A 17953-nucleotide genomic window follows, 5' to 3' on the forward strand; every position below is an offset into this window, starting at 1 on the left:
GATTTTGAAGATCTCCTGTTCTCTGCATCTTAAAACGACCGTGATTACGTCATTCTCTGGCGTGCGCACAAACCCCCTGATCACATGACCTTCCTCCCAGGTGTTGATGAAAACAACAATTCATGGAGCATATACTTAGTTTTGACTTTACAACAAATAGTCAATAGCAGCTCCAATAAACAGTACACAATCACAAATGCATGTAAGTTGCAGAATTTCTACGGTTGTATGACTCTAAAATGATTAAACATACTGCTTAAAAGCTCCTAAATTCAGCTTTCGTACTTTGTTTTGAAATCTTTATCAGGAACAGGAAGACGGACTCAGTACTCACTGTGACCTCCATGATGTCACATGACTGAATACAGACAGTGTGTGACGTAGGGGAGAACCTCCTCTTCCTTTGGTATTTTTGGTGTTGATGCAATGAAAGGTTTGAATAAGTTATACATTATTAGTGTGGAGGGGAGAGAGAAATATAAATATGAAGCTCAAAAATGACAAAGTGAAAGTAGAGCATTGAGTTTTTCTAATTTGTTTTTTATTTATTTTAATTTTAGTTGTAATTGCTGCTTCCTTCACATGTGTTCTTGAAGTTATCCTTGCATGAGCACGGCTAAAGGTAACACAATGTCCTTCTGGTGGAGCGTAATGTCACTATCCCATGGTCCGGTTCATAGATTCTAACTAGCACAAACCACTACCTCGCTAAGTCTGGGGAACAACCAGACGAATGGACAGTATTCATTACATCAAGTAATCAAATTATAGGGCATAATATCGTATTTCCATGATTACTGTAAAGGTTTTCAAACAAAGGTGGAGGACATTTTCCCAAACAAACATATCAGCACAAGTTTGAAACTGTCCCGTGAATGTTTTTTCAAAGTGTGGGTTGAAACATGATGGAAAGTCTGGCTTGCTGAGAGACCACGTGCAGGACGCCGTGGCTTCTAGTATGTTAATGGAACGTCTTCTAAATGTGTCTGTAAAGTCAGTGTGTCTGTTTCTGCTCTGCCCTAACAGCATGGTGACCACAGCCAGTGTATTTAAAAGCAGCAGCAGCTCCTCAGACGTGTGAACAGATCAGAAAGAACAACGTGGTCAAACTGTTACTCTCTAATAAACCGCTCACTTGTAAAATACACAGTCTCTACGTGACCAAGTCAAAGACCCCAAATAAAAAGCCGAGGAGGACGATGACCCACGCGACTACTTCCACTGCTGTAAACAGCGTGACTACTTTAAATTGTTTCATCCACCCATGTGAACTCTTTCCTTCAACTTGTTTTACACACATTTTCAATTTCTTTCCATAAAGCCTTTAAAAGCCAGAAATTTGATTAAAAAGTCTTCAAATCACAAAAAGATTCAATGCTCTTTTATCTGATGTTTTCTAAAGAAAAACTTGAAATTAAAATTATAAAAAAATAACTTAAAACAAACTGATGCTCTTCACTTATTCAGACAACAAACATTTCTGCATGTGACTGTCTGACTTTCTTTGAACAGACCATCTCTGTCCGTCAGACAGGTGCAGGTTGCCTGTAAAGAACACAGGAAGAAAAAAAGTTTTATGTTTAAAAAGGACCCATCTGATAATGGAAAGAAAACTACATGCTGTGCAGGACATTTAAAATGTAGAAAATGCTCAAGTGACAACGCATTTGGTCCCCATTTTTCAAAATGCTAATTTTGATAAATTTAAAATGATGTACAGACATTTGTCAATAGTTGTGCTGGTATTTGGTCATTAACCAAGTCATTCATCATCATGATTAAAATCATTGAAAAAAACAAACATAATATCTGAACACCATTTAATCTATTTCTACAAAAAGATGATGAGATATTTCACTGAAAAACACACACACTGATTGCTTTTTTGCGTTATGTGAATTGATTACTGGCGTCTTTGTGTTGCTGGTAAGGTACGTTGCCAATAGGATGGCAGATTAGTTGTTGTTGTCATTGTTTTAGTTAATGCTTGCTCATATTGTCACTGTATATAAACTATGATATTAGAGGACATCAGTCTTACCTATAGTGGAGGGAAGAATAGATGACACTCTCTTCTGGTAGACATGGTTTTGTGTCTGTGTGGGATACAAATGTGGAAATATTCAGAATTTATCGATTATTTATTGAATTATTTGAAAAAGGTTTTGCATAACTATATTTTGTCTGATGCTGCTTGTTTCATATTTGAAGCACTCTGTATCTCTTAAAAGTTTTTTTTTTTATTAACTTTCCATCTTCTAGTGACCTGGTTTGACCTGCTGCCGACATGCTCTTGTTTGTAGAAACAAATAAAGCTTTTACTGATTCACTATTCAATATCTCAGCCTGTAAACATTTTCTCATTGTGGCTTATAACTGAAAGGATCAGTTCTTCTTCTGCAGACATTTCTGAAACCAATTCATCCAAACACTAATGTGACACTTACTCACGACCACAAATAATTTGCTGGCTGGTGAAGTTCGAAAGTTCAACTTTTAATTACAAATATCAATATATATGGAGGTGGATATTTTTGTAGCATTTGATACAACTTGACACAACACATGTGGCACCACAGACTGGCTACAGCCTCGTTCTTACAAGGAAGTGAAAGTGAAGCAGAAGTACCATGATATAACTACCTTTCTTCTTCTTTTGTTTTTTAACGACAGCATATGTGACAAGGTCTGGATCCCCCGCATTGTGACCACAGGACACTGAAACACCAAAGAAGAAGACAGTTCTTCACACTGTTTTCACTTGACATTGTCAGGCTTTTTTATGATCATTAAATGGGGTTAAATGTATTGTACATGTGCACCTACAACATTATATAGACAGTTTATATGACAAAATATATCACCTAAATCTGAAGATATTGCACACACTTGGAAATAAAAGCAATACAAAATAATCTACCTTTCTTCTTCCTCTCCGTCTTTTTGACAACAGCATATGTTTCATGGTGTGGATCAACGCTTTCCTCTCCTGAGCCTGAATCATAAAAAAACGGGAAACAGATGTTTTCTGTGACGCTGTATTTTATCCAAAACCAAGATCCCCCCCATGCCTAAATGAGCAGCACATACTCCAGTGTTTTAGAAATGGCACTGAAGATGATGGAGGATGAAGAGCAGAGATGTAAAACCATGATGAAGTCATTTATTGAAGTGAAATGTAAATGTGATTTCTAGGAGACAGTACCTCCGTGTTTCCTACAGAGAAGTAGTCCCGTCACCAACAGCAGCAGAGCCCCCACTAACACACCGACAACAACCCACAGCTGGAGGCTGAAGACGGGAGGACCAGTCTCCTCTTCTGCTGCTGGAAAGAGAGCTATTAAACATGTTTATATCATCCGTCTAGAACCTAAAGAGAAACACAACATCCAAACACATCAAAGCATGAATCACCTTCACTCAGGTCAGAAACAGCCAGCCAGCTCTGTGGTGATTCTCCAGCTCCAGAGATGCTGCACCTGTAGAGTCCTTCATCAGACTTGGAAGCGTTCCGGATGATCAGGTGGTTTTCATACTGTGTCCCGAGGTGAGAGCCGTCTTTGTAGAAATCAGCAATGTGTTTTGACTGAGTCTTCTCCTTACAATGTAGAATCACGTCGCCTCCCTCCACCACTGGACGGGCAGGAACCTCCAGGATCACAGAACCAGCTGAACAGTGTGGGAAAAAGATATTTTATATGTTCTATGACTAGAAAAGGGACAACAGGGTCCACTCCATGACAAGATATTGATGCAAGTAACAGTTGTTATCACTTCATTTGTACAGGAATTTTCTAGCAGAACATGCTTTGTGGGAAATAGAAAAGAAAATGCATGTAATAAAAGATAGTGAGATCATATAACAAGGAGGATCAACTTAAATGTAAAAGTATTTTGAAGCAAAAAAATCTATTTGCTCTTGCTCCACTTAATCTTAAATATTGTTTGTGTGTGATGTAAGGTGGATTCATTCATTAATTCATTTATTTGAATCTTTGCATCCAGGTCATTTTCTACATTGTAGTTTCCCCTGCAAGCGAGGATTGTTTTGGGTTTTAGAAAGAGAGCATATGGATGATTGAAACCTTTCTCGGTATGAATAGCTTGTCTTGGACTGTGTTTATGTTGATCGCCCTGAGAGGGGACAGATCTTCTTTTTATACAACATGTCAAAAGCAATATCTTGACTTGCATCAAAATGATTTGAAAACTCTTGATGTATAAAGTGCTAAACATACCAGTGATGGCGATGTGGACAGCGTCACTAGTGTTCCCTCCAGCGTCCTCACACCAGAACTCTCCACTGTCTCTTTTAAAGGTGGGATGAATGCTGCAGGACGGTGCCGAGGACTTCCAGCTGTTAGAACCTGTTGGATTTGTTCTGTTGATCTTCTTCATCACTCTCCATTCAGTCAATCCACCCAACTCTTCACAGTCCACACTGACGGTCTCATATTCAAAAAACTGCAGTCTGTCTGGAAGAACGCGAGGAAGAGCTGCATCTGAGACAGAGACCCAGAGAAATATGAAATATTTAACCTTTACAACAAGAAGATACATCCTTACATAAGTATTAGCAGCAGGACACATTGTCTGTGTTCATAGAACTGTGGTTATAATATATGTGACATCTTAACTTATCCTTGGTCCAAACAACTCATTTGTTGCTAAGCTACAAACAAAGTGAGTATGAAGAATATCACACTGCCAAGCACAAACAGAGTGTGAGGAATATTAGCCCAACAGCTAATTCATTAAGTCCAACTTACCAGCCTTCTGAGCAAAGAGACTGTGGTCCACCAGCAGCACCAACACCTCCACCACTGGAGAGACACGTGAAGAGAGCTGAACTTCACACACAGAGTTCATATTGGTCTGCTGACAGAATGACACAAAGACTCAGTACTCACTCAGTGTGATGCAGAGAGCTGTGACCTCCATGATGGCTTTGCTGCTGACTGTCTGAGCATCAGACTGAAATACGACTGAGACATGATGTAGGTCAGAACCTCCTCTTCCTGTTTGAATTACTTCTGGTTTGTAGATGCAGAAGGTTGGACACCAACATGAACTGCTTTAATGGAGAGCCCCCTTTATCTAGTTTGAATGTTTGCTGGTTTTCTCATTGCAAAATGACGCCGAGTAAAAACATGCATAAACAAATTACAAAATGATATGTGTATGACAAGAATATTGGTTGTGATATAATGTTAGGAGGTTGAAAGCTAGCACCCTAGTCTCACCATAGTTTAAACTTTGAAAGACAGACAATGTTTAGACTGCATAAAAGTTGTTTGGTTCAAACTGGGCTAATTTAGAAGAGCTGAAAAGCCAGCAGATGAAATATTAAATACTGTATAATAACTGTATCAGTGACTGGTGTCACCAGACCATCAGTGTCGTTATTAGACATTCAGAGAAAATGCTCCGACTTCAAACCAGCAGACCGGTGTTCAGGACCGCTGTTTGCGTTCCACAGTGCTGTTCAGTTATTTTGCCGTGACGTGTTTTCATTACTTATGTCACTTAGTTTATGTTTTACTTAGTTAACAAACTTAATTTGATGTTTATCCTAAATCTAACTGAGTGGTTTGGTTTTCTAAAAAAAACGAATAACATGAACTTCAGTAAGCAGTAATATGAGAAAATCCTGTCTAAAACAACTTATGTTAGTGTTTAACAAAATAAATGTTCCTGAAATAAAAGAAAAGATCAATGCTTTATTGGTAGAAGCAAACAATTCACATGGCACCACCTTCATCATTGTTAAAATCATCATCATCATCATCATCATCATCATCATCATCATCATCATCAGCTCCAGTGACCCTAAAATATAAAATGTTATGGCATTTTTAAGCAGTTTAAACTATTAATAAATGGTTTATAACACATGCAGGTGCTAAAGTTACCAGTCTGGTTTCTGACAAACAACAAAAGAGAAGTTTATCATAAAACAAATAATGACATTATAGTTAAATCCCTCCATTGTAACAATGAGTCCTCACTGTGCAGCTTCACTGTAACACACAGACTGTTCACAGGTCAGAGGTCGTGCTCAGTGGAGACATTAACATAATCATTAGCCAATCTCTGCCCTCTGTCAATGCGCCGTGGCATCTCCATGGTAACGGCTGGTGTATTTCCTGCTGATGAATTTAAGAAGTTGGGATTAAGTTGTGTGGTCAACATAAAATAATATGTAAAATTAAAGTTTAATGAGAAAGGGAGCTGATAATGAAAATAAATCATATTTTTCTTCCCTATCTCCCAGTTAACCAATGCTCTAATGCTCTAAGATGCTTGTTTAAGAAAGGAGATGCACTTATGACTTCTGGTGACTAGTAGTTCTCTTGAATACCTATGTTGAATACACTTCCTGTAAGTCGCTTTGGATAAAAGCGTCTGCTAAATGACTGTAATGTAATGTAATGTCATGTAATGTAACCACCCTGGAATCCCAGTTTACCTCCACCACCACACAGTCAAGGGGACTCACCTCTCGCTCTGTCTCTGTATATGAGAGCCAGTAAGACGGTGGACACCAGGTAAGGAGCTCCCACCACCAGGTGGCACATCAGTCTGGAGACCGACAGGAGGGGAGTTGCAGGAGCACCAGGACCTGCTGGTGGTGAAACTGGGAAAAATCACAAACCAACACATTCTGACTCCCAACTGGTCAATTTCTGACACTTTGTTTAACAGTTGGGCGTCAGTTTCCACTCATTGCATGCACAGTGTCCATCAAAATAACTTCTGTCTTGACAGCAGAAACAAATCATTGTTTTTCCTTTGGTACGGCGCGCCCAGCCTGAAGTCCTGGTTTGTGCCACATTTTAAATACCCTTGTTTCCTGAGCTCACCTGTCACGTTTCCAGTAAAACCATCAGATGGTCGACCTGCCTCTTCTCTCTCTGTGAAAGAAAACCATGTTTCATTCATAGATTCACTTTAAAATGTGCAACGGCCACTTATGCAATTTTTCAATCCTATCTTAATACACCAGTGTGTATGATCTGGCGACATCTAGTGGTGAGGTAACAGATTGCAACCAACTGAAACTTCTCCCGAGTGCCAAGCGTGTTTAGTGGCCCTGCACCAAAACGGGAATGTCCCTCTCTAGAGCCATGCTTGGTTTGTCCATTCTGGGTTACTGTAGGAGCATGATGGACTCCTTGAAGAGGACCCACTCCGTATGTTGACGTCAATAATTTAAGCTAATTTAGCTCAAAATTCCTAATAATGAGGTGAGTGGAGGGATGCTAACACAAAACTGTACCTCTGGAAGATACCAATATGATTTGTCTGACTCAGTCGGCTCATAACTCTAAATTAACTTTTTGATATATTTTAGCACACAATTTGTACTTTAGATTTTTTCCCTCATCATTTCTTGAAAGTGCATTTGGAAGGGATCTGTTAATCAGAACAGGAAGACTGATTGAAGTTGGGGAAAAAATGTTTTAGTTTTCATATTGGATCCTAACAATTGTTTCAAGACAAGTTTGTTCATTTGTAAACCTCTCGCTTAACTGGGGTAATGCTGTTGCCAAGGTATAAATATATGAGTTTCAAAATATGAAAATATTGAAAAAGCCCACAGTAATAATGTAAACCATTGTATTACCTCTGACAGTGAGCCAGCTCTCTGTGGACGCCCCGACTTCGATGATCACGCACATGTAGAGGCCTCCATCAGACCTGGACACTGACGGGATGGTCATCTGCCTGGTGATGCTGGCATCGACAGGAGATCTGTCCTTCATGAAGATGCTGGCCCTCAGGTTTGAGGAGTTGCTCTGAGTTGTGCAGCGCAGAGTCACAGATTCTCCCTCCATCACAGGAAACACAGGACTCTCCAGGATCACGTTACTTCCTTGGAAATGCAAAATAATTGAAAAGTTATCAAGTAAAAGCCTCTACAATTTGTTACTTGTGCAGCTTTTGCGTGTTACTTTTTGGTAATAGGGCTCCATACTCTGCAAGACTTCCAAAAACATACATTGTTTAAATAAATTGTTTGTTTGAGTACACATTCAGAGTTATACATTTTACATCTTTATCATCTTGATTTAAAGTACAGCATGCTGAGTATATGTTCAGTCATCAAAAATTGCATCTATATTGTTCTGATCTCCGTATTTCTGATTATTATATTGTTCTTTGAGGAGGACTTTTATTTCTTTTTTAAATTGGAAATGTATTCGTATTTACAGAGGATCCATTTGCAGTTCATAGCTTTGGAAACCAGAGGGCAGTGCTATGAGATATTTTACAGTTACTAAGCTGAATGCATCTTGGTTTCCAAAGATGCAACAACAAAACATTAGAACATGAGCAGTATGAGAAGACTTTTACTGTGAAACAGTCACAGGAAATGCAACATGCTTGTCACTGTGACTGTTAAACAAATATCCTTATACAGAATGACAGTATTTTTACTTAATAACTCTTTAGACAGGTCTCTGCTTCAAGACATCGGGGGTTTGATCTCCTGGTCGGAGGACAACCGTCCCTCCTTCCCACAGTGATGAACTAACCGGTGATGCTGATGTTGGCAGCTGGAGTTGTCTCTCCCGTTGTGGACTCACACCAGTACTCTCCACTGTTCCAGATGTAGGCTTCGTTGATAAAGCAGGTCGACCCTCGCAGGTGGCCCCAGTCACGTCCACACTCTGAGACGCCTCGGGCTGTTTTGGCCTTCACTCTCCATAAAGGTGACTTCCTGTCCTCGTCACAGCTCAGAGAGAGAGACTCGTACTTAAAGAACTGAGATCTGTTAGGAGTGACTGTGATCGAGGCTGCAGAGAAGACAAAACAACAAACCTCTTACTTCCTCTTCTTAATCCTGAATCAAATAAATAATCAATCAATCAGAAATAATCCAATACAGGGTTTTCAGTATGTTAGCCAGAGACCCCTTCCTCTTTCCTTTAATTCAAAAAGACTAAAACTAATAAATAACTTCTGATAAATGTTTTATGGAGTTTATAAGGTTAAGAGACCTTTAAAGCTTACCTAATAGCATGAAGCCATCACTGAATTTTCACCATAGGTAAAAAATGTAAGTCTTTATGTCATAAACTTAAGAATGGCTTTCATCTTATAATAATGAAATCATTTTAATGACTTAATTGATGGGATTTCAAGGCAGAAAAGTAAGGGATTCAAAAACATCTGCTTTCTGTAAAACAAGGCTTTTAGTTTTTTGGGTTCTCATTCGGTAAGCACCAAAAGAAAGTAACACTAACACAACCTAAAGTTTAAACGTTGAAATTGAATATGTTCTTGCTGCAAAGCAAAATAAAGTTGCTACTATATGAAAAACTCCACTAGAACTTGTCCTTGACAAAAAGTCTGTTGGATCTCAGAAGTGTAATAAAGTAAAGGTAAGAAGTTACTCACAGAGTGTGAGGAGGAGACCTGTGAGCTCCATCCCGTCTTGATGCTGACTGACTGTCAGACCGAACAAAGAAGCATCACACTGAAGGTTAATAATAACCTCCGCGTGGTCGTATTGACCTGAGCGAGTGAGCCTTGAACCACAGAGGAAATGTTCTTTGCATCTCAGCTTAAGAACACTTTTAGACCTATCTAAATAGTACTCAATAGTACGTCAGCCATATTGTTTTTCTCCCTCCTCCCCCTCCTTCACACACACTCCCCTGACCACGTGATTGTCTGTTACTCTTAGGTAGTATGCTTGTAATTGTATAGTAGATGTTTGTCGATTCATAATACTATTGATTGCAGGGGTCGGCGTTCCGGCCGACTCCTGCACCTCCTGACCTCCAAACTGGAAGTCTGATCTGACCCTGAAATAAGCTTACCTTATGCTTGAATTAAATGCTATATTTGCATATTAGCGTTGTGCATCAGCTGGTGATCAGAAACTCCCTAAAGCCACAGTGTAAATTAAACAGTGGTTTAAATACATTTAGCTGTGACAACACCAGTGTTTAAAATCCCTCAAGTCATTGGACTGAATCATCAGGATCACAAGATTTTGGGTAATAGTTGCAAACAAAAGAACTGAACTTTTCCATTAGCTTATGTATTGTGTTATTAAACTTGTAGTTGTGTTCGGGCCGCAGCTTTCCCCGAGTATTTGCTCTGTTTCAAAATACTTTTGAAAGTTGTATCAAATAATTTACATGTAGACACAAAGCAATACATTTAACATGACAGTGTCATATTGCAATGGTGATCCCATGCCACCAGTCGTTGCTGTTTCCACTACAATCTAAGACCCATGACTCAGGCAGAAGCTGAGGTGATGTTGGTCGTTTTAACTCAACAACATTTCATTTAGTTTGCATAGACACAAACATTTTTGAATGGTTCACTGGTTGTTCTTCTTACTGTCTTGGGTAACTGGATTACTCCTCATTGGGATCAATAAAGGCTGATCTTATCTTACCTTACCTTACCTTTTCTAATGTTGCTTGAATAAAACAATTTGCAAATCATCTTTGTGCAGACGCTTGTGATCATAAACCCCCAAAAGCCACAGTGGTTTAAATAAATAGAGCTGTGACAACACCAGTGTTTAAAGTCCCTGAAGTCATTGGACTGAATCATAGTTTGCCTGTTTTAATATTACATAGTCCAGCTGTAAGTCAGACATTATTGTCCAAATGAGCCCTTTATGGTGCATAATGACCAGTTCCTGGTTATATCAGTCTCTAATATGACCATTGTGTAGGTTTATCTGCTGCTTTCCAGGTCAAACTGTTAACAGATGTGTGTCATAATTATAAGAACAGAAAATGATTCAAGTTTAAATACAATATGTTAGAAACTTTAACCTGTAGTTGCAGGACTTTGAAAAAAGATTTCTGCCTTTCAAATGAAATTTCATACCTGATAAGTCAGAAATAAAACAAAGTGCAGAACCCCCAAAAAGTCACCGTTGTTTATCACAAATACTTTTGTGATCTTTCACTATACTTTTGTATTTCCTTGCTAAACTTTTTCTTTCTTTGATGCATATTTCCAGGGAAAGGCTCCTACACTAAAGTTAAATTGCTATTTAAATACTATTTATTTTAACATTTTATTGTTTATTGTTCTACTTTTTAGTCATGCACAAGTCTCTTGTTGTTGTCTATTCAGTACTTCTGTGCAGCATTCCTTCATGTTTCCAAATAGGAATGTTAGCACAAGGTTTTGAACTCTGTACAGTCATGATGATACAAAACCTTACGAGTTAACTGTAGGAACAACAAAACCTCAGGAATATGTTGCTGCATATCAATGGTTCATTGTGAAGAATATTGAATATAGATGATCTGCATACCGTGGTCTTGTCTTCAGCAAACAATATGCACACAGAGAGCAAAAAAGAGAACCCTTCACTGTGAAATACTGTTGTACTTTATGTTTTCAGACATGACTCAGGGATGATTATCAATTAACCAACAGCCTCGGCATCTCACTGACTCAGATCTTTTTGAGAATAGAGAAGTTGAGGTGTGATTTCGTCAGAGTTATGATTTTATCTCCACCACCATATTTCTTTCTGGTACAGCTTGGTAAAGTCTTCTCAGTACACAATGACACATGACATCTGACTTCCATACTCACCCTGAGAGACTAACAACAAACACTGAGCTGGAGGAATGATTCTGAACCTATCTGTTCAATATGACGTCACTTCTTCGTGCAAAAGCAGGACCAGGACCCTCAATTGATTATGTATATAAAAACAGGTTATCGATCTTATTAAAGCTTTTCTACAAACAAAAAACATGCAAAGAATTCCATGTCACTACTGCTTGATATGTGTTCAGTTTAATAAACCAGTTCTACATGGAGGGGGGAGTGGCTTAAACTGACCCTCATATACCAGCGACGGGTTAGGGTTAGGGTTAGAAGATGGCTTTTTATAAAGTATATGGAGATTCACTCATTATGATATCTGGTAGAAAGTAATTCAATCTGTTCTTTACTCCTAAACTTTTATACTTGAGGCCAGTAGAGCTTGCCCTGATAATTGTTCTGTGTTCAACACTCTTCAGCCATTCCATGGAATTCAGAATATTAAACAACTGGATGTCAACTCTACAGTTATCAATTGGTATCATTCATTTCAATCAAACTGAATTCAGCAGGTTAAGATGAACAATAGTCTGAATCAGTACTGGAGCTTTAGGCCTGATGATACAGACATCTGTCATTCAGAAATAAAGGAGTTTGTTGACTGATGCAACACAAATCACCTCATTTTAAATAAAAAATGAAAAAGCGATGAGAATACTTTTGATCCAAAAGAAGTTTGTCATCACTGGTTATATATCATATATATCAGGCCCCGCCCTGAGCCCCATCTTTTGTTAGACCAGGAAGGAGAATTCAGCAGCCAGGTAACTCAAAGGCAAAGAGGAATAAATTAATATAACTTTATTAACCAACTAGCAACATGACAAACTAATGTAATCCAAATGTATGCATGACATATATTGCACTTCTGGCAATCCTAGGAGCGGGATCCCTCCTTTGTTGCTCTTGTTCCATCCATATGGACAGAAGGCTCGTTCAACATATGAATTCAAACACATGCATCACAGTTATCTTTGTATGTCTGCTGCATGAATTTCGCTGTATCACTGAAGAAGGTTTTTACATACTGCAAACTCATCCTTGAAGGCCTTAGTTCGCTTGAATCTTAAACTGAACCAGGAAGTATGTGGAGCGTCTCTAAACCCAGTGAGTGTACCAGTTTTTGTTGTACAATACTCCTCATGTTCAATGTATTAGTGTTACCACATATGTGAAGAAGCTTTCCTCAATTTCTTTTATTTTATCTATTTGAAATGGACCACTGTAGGAACCTCTCTAATTCTCTGTATGTGTTCTGCACCTGAAGAACTGCCCACAACTGATGCATGTGTTTTAATTACATCAACTACTTTTAACAGTTGTATCATATCATGAACATGTAAGTGAACACAAAAGAATAAGTGGAGCATTACAGAGTCTGTGTATGAGAAAAGTCACACATCTGTGCTCAGTTCTCTTTTTTTTGAGAGATGGTTAGATAAGGGGCTATATTTATGTCGCCCTCTTGTTGGGCAGCTCATCAGAGGACGGCTGGATCTGCAGACGTCAGTATCAGGTGAGCTACAAACTTTCTTATCATCTTCTGACTTTACTGGACTGACAGTCAGTATGTTTCTTTGTACAAAAGTACAAGTAATATATCTGTCTCTGTATTAAAGGTAGCCTTCATCTTCAGCATCTGCATCATCTCATCATCCTCACCATGAAGACGCTGACTGTGTCTGCACTTGTTTGTGCCCTGATGGTTCTGACTCGAGCTGCTGGTGAGTATCTTATATAGAAACTGTTAAAGATTAATTTATTGTCAATAAACAGTAATAATCCAGGGCAATAACTGCTATGTCAAACTTTGTAGTTCTTCCAGATGGAATGCCTGTAAAAGACCAAATAGGTGAGTAGCTTTTAGATTTTCACTTCTATAGCCCACATCTTGCTATGATGCTTCATTTACACTTTGTGGCAGCAGATTCCTGATAAAATCTGATAAAATCTCTATAACTGTTGATATTATTTGGTTATTGTTTTATGTTGTATTTTAGCATTATAAAACAATAAACGATGTAATATGAAATAACGATGGTCATATCTATTTTGGTATATCATATTGTGTTATATTACGTTATGTTGTGTAGTATGAAAAAGCATCTTCACACCATCAAAATGAATTGATTTAATACATTAATATGAACTTGTTTTATACTCTATTTTAATATCATGTAGAATAACAGGCGGCAATGAAAAATAGCATTAGTTACAATATGTTATGTTACGTTATATTATCTTATAATGTGTTGAATTACCTTGTGTTAAATCATGTTATTTTATGGTACATTGTGCCATATCATATTGTGTTATATTACCTTGTGTTGGTACATCTTTGTACCACCAAAATGAATTGATTTACTACAGTAATATAAACATTCTACATGAAGAGACTTTCACTGGACTCCACATTACCCACTGACTTTTTTTTTTCTCAGCAAAGAGTCATCTGGTCAAGAGGTCCGTGTCTTGTCCCGGAGGTTGGAGTCCGTTCAATGGTCGCTGTTTCCGCTACTTTCCAAGACCTCTGACTTGGGCTAAAGCTGAGGTAATGTTGGGGGTTTTGACTCAGGTCACTACTACAACATTTCATTTTGGATTCACACAAAGACATTTTGTTACTTGACATATTAACTGGCTTGTTGTTGTCTTTCCTTTGTTCTTTGACAACTCCTCTCTCCTCTCTGTGTCTGTGTATCTTTGTATCTCCTGTACTGTAGAAAAACTGTGAGTCCATGGGAGGAAACCTTGCATCCGTTCACAACATCCTGGAGTACCATGAGATTCAGAGGCTGATTCTGAGCGGCAGTCATGAGTATAAGCAAACCTGGGTTGGAGGCTCTGATGCACAAGAGGTGTTTTATTCATTATTGCATCATTTGAAAATATTGCACACAAAATACAGATAATATTTATTATATTTTATCATAATTCATAACATATGTATTACTCTTTATTGCTCTTTATTACTTTTCTGTAACAAATGGAATGATCCTCTGGGGACAACTAAATGCTTATCTTAAGTTTCTTAAGTCAAACCCCTTGAACCCTTTTATTTATTGTAATGTTCAATAAATATCCTTTCTTCCAGGAGAAGCAATGGTTCTGGACTGATGGTACTCCTTTCCGCTACATGAACTGGTGTGATCGTGAGCCTAACAATAGCAGAGGACGGCAGCATTGTTTACAAGTCAATCATGGAGGTAATACAACATATTGATTTTTGTAGGATGAACACCCCAAAAAAAATTAGTTTTTTGTAACAATCGCTGACTCACCTTTATGTTTTTCTACTTGCAGCTGAGAAGTGCTGGGATGACGTGGAGTGCTACTTACGAAAACCATCAGTCTGTGCCAAGAAAATCTGATTCCTGGACAGAGAGTGAGGCAGAAAGTACCCATAAAAGTACTGTTGTGTGCATGATCTCAAACACATCTGGCTGTATTTCATATCTATATTTTGCTTTTCTATCGCTGTAACGCTAATTAAGAAAGGATACGACAAGTGACATGAACAGGAGCTGCATTGACTTTGAGGCCTTGTGCCTTAATTATAGCAGACTGAGTGTTTTATGGAAAGAATGCTTTTAGCACAACCTTACATATATTCTTCATATATAACCATTCTGTCTTTATGCATGAATAAAAGGCTCAAGCATTGAAACAAGTTGGTCTGTCATAAATCTATTTATACATCTTTACATATTGGTCCTTAAATTGCTATAAATATAATACTGAATACTATTGTACATGTTTTAAGTAATTAAAATAAGTTGTAAACCTCAAAATAATATTTTGGATGTGTAAATCACCTTTTAGGTCAAGATTTGTGTCACCAACGGAAACAAGGAAGTAGCATTAATGCTACATAATCATCGTTGTACATAGAGCTTCCTGTTTGCAAGAGTGTGGCAACACAACGCCCTGAGGTTCTGAAACATGAAGCAAATGCTAAAATACCTCTAACCTGCATTCTTCTAGTGACCGTCAAGGGTAGCAAAAATAATTCAGATTTTATAGAAATCTATGAAATTATGACTCTACTTCTCTCTTGATTTATTCCCTCAGTAAACATTGTAAACATGAGTTTATGGTCTCAACCTCTAGTTTAGAGTCTTCTTCAATACAGCATGATGCTGATAAAGGTTTATGTTTTCACTTCACGAAAGTTAATTATGACATTTTGGTCTCCTATGAATCACTTATTCAGCGTTTGGTTGTACTTAGCTCCATCCTCTTGTTTCACATCTGTTTCTAAAAAGCCATATTGCCCAACTCAAGGCTTCAAAACCACAGTTTGCAATGGGTGTCGTCATGGTGACTCCGTCCACTTTTATCATAGACTGTTCATAAGAAGTAAATGTAGTCATTGTGATGTCACCCATTGGTCTGTCGAGAGACGTTTTGAAGTTTTGAGTTTGTTTTTTTGCTGCCACCATCTTTGTTTCTTGCCGTCTTGCTGTTTTGCAACCAGTGAACAGGAAGTGACCATATATGGACTGAGGAGGAGTGACGTAGAGACGCCGTATACGTCTCTGGTGTCGACCTGTCAATCAGTGTGTAGCCCCGCCCTAAAGCATCCCCTGCTTTATGGTCTGTTTGACTCTAAATGGAGCATCATTTACTAAATGAACATCATGCTGTATTGAAGAAGACTTGAAACTAGAGATTGAGACCATAAACTCATGTTTACAATGTTTACTGAGGGAATAAATCAAGAGAGAAGTAGAGTCATTTTCTCATAGACTTCTATACAACCAGAGCAGTTCTCTCTGAAGCAAAGGACCATTTTAACCCTCCAACTTTAACTATTCATTATTGTCTAAGCAAACTATCTTTGGTGATTACTGCCTCCTGGCTCTGAATGTTCTTACATATAAAATAAATTAATAATTTAATTGTTCGTTAAACATTTGAACAGTTTGTAGGCCAGAGGTGATGTCACTCACCTGATCTGAACTCAGTACAGACTTTATAGTGTTCCACAGAGAGAGACACTGTTAGGGACGGTATTTAAAGCCCCCTGCCGTTGATCATTCGCCAAGCCCCGCCTCTTTAGTCATTGCTTCTGCAGAGTTGGAAACCAATGTCTTGTTTTTATTTGATCACATTTAGCAATATGAGTGTAGAAATCTTGGTCAAGTTCTTCCAGACTCATTTATTTTGAACGTAACTGTGGAAGATAAGCAGTTTTGCACGGTGACAACACTCTATGTTTAAGTCTAATAATATTCTACTGATCGAAACACTAAATCCAACAAGAAATTAATTCCAATGAATTTTGACTTAACAAAAGCTTTAGATTTTTTCATTATAGACCTGTAATTTACAAGAAAGTCGGGAAGTTCTTTAAGTAGTAACCTTCCATTCTGCAGGGCTATTGGAGATTGTTTCATAGTAAATTCACTTATTGGTTGGTTCAAACCTCATTAGGGGACAAATGAGAAGATGTTTTTTCTCTCATTTTATAAAAGAGACTTGACTGTATTCATCTGATGGATTGTGTTATAAAGTTAACAGTAGAACTTAGTTGAATGTCTGTCTGAAAGCCTGTTGTGCCCTCTTGTGGTTGAGCGGAGTGAAGCTGCAGAGGAAGAGGAGATAAGAGATGCTTCTCGAGGTTCAGGTGTGATGTTTAGCTCCTTGTGTAGAAACATAGAGACAATCTCTGTAAGCGTACTTAGCTTTGTCAGGGAGGTTTCCAGGCAGGCTCTTGCGTCACTGAAAGAAAGAAGTTATTCGCTTCTGGAACCGCCAAAATCAACACAACATAAAAGTTCTCTTCTTTATCAGGAGTTCCAGCAACAACAAAAAAAAAGTAAAGTCTGATCATCCATGTCCTCTTGGGACAATGAACATATCATATTTAATGTTGATCGATCCAACAGATGTTGAGACTTGTCTTGGTGGACAAAAAGAGTTGAAGAGTTTTAGAAAAAAATCCAGGTGGCTAAAAATTCACAAAAAAAAGTTGTTGACCTTAGAAAATGAATTCCTAAAGAGCTAATATAAGATGTTACTTTGCTATAATTACCTTGTTAAGATTTGCTTTAACGGCCTAAACTTATTTTTTAGCTCTGACATTATAGCACGGATTTTCATTTGAATGTTTTTTTATTTATTTATTTACCTGCATATTTAATGCAGATATTTTTATTATAATTATTAATTATTTGTAATTAATGTAATTGTCGCCTAAAATGTACCTGAGCTAATGGTTATTCATGTTGTGATTTATGAACAAACATTTAAAGAAATTCAGCCCAGAACAAGCTAAAAGGGAAAACACAAAGACGATAAAAACATCAAGATGTCAGCTGTGTTTCCTTTATTGGTTGGAAATGTTGAG

The 17953-nt window shown here is 37.9% G+C and overlaps 2 protein-coding genes across 2 annotated transcripts; one reads left to right on the forward strand and one right to left on the reverse strand.

Annotated features, from left to right (window-relative positions):
- Nucleotides 1-6045: 6045 nt before the first annotated feature.
- Nucleotides 6046-9436, reverse strand: LOC129093824 (low affinity immunoglobulin gamma Fc region receptor II-like). The gene is made up of 6 exons (XM_054601947.1): nucleotides 9406-9436; nucleotides 8541-8801; nucleotides 7628-7876; nucleotides 6864-6914; nucleotides 6500-6625; nucleotides 6046-6149 (listed from the first exon to the last, which is right to left on the reverse strand). Exons 1-6 carry the CDS (start codon nucleotides 9434-9436, stop codon nucleotides 6046-6048), a joined length of 822 nt encoding a protein of 273 aa, XP_054457922.1.
- Nucleotides 9437-13078: 3642 nt separating this feature from the next.
- LOC129093412 (ladderlectin-like) lies at nucleotides 13079-15279 on the forward strand. Its single transcript, XM_054601428.1, has 7 exons — nucleotides 13079-13117; nucleotides 13221-13325; nucleotides 13418-13453; nucleotides 14043-14152; nucleotides 14325-14459; nucleotides 14696-14807; nucleotides 14905-15279. The coding sequence occupies exons 2-7, from the start codon at nucleotides 13265-13267 to the stop codon at nucleotides 14970-14972; spliced, it is 522 nt and encodes a 173-aa protein (XP_054457403.1). The 5' UTR covers nucleotides 13079-13117; nucleotides 13221-13264; the 3' UTR covers nucleotides 14973-15279.
- Nucleotides 15280-17953: the final 2674 nt, after the last annotated feature.

This window comes from Anoplopoma fimbria, chromosome 7 (genome assembly GCF_027596085.1).
Source record: "Anoplopoma fimbria isolate UVic2021 breed Golden Eagle Sablefish chromosome 7, Afim_UVic_2022, whole genome shotgun sequence".
In the NCBI taxonomy this organism is placed as follows: domain Eukaryota; kingdom Metazoa; phylum Chordata; class Actinopteri; order Perciformes; family Anoplopomatidae; genus Anoplopoma; species Anoplopoma fimbria.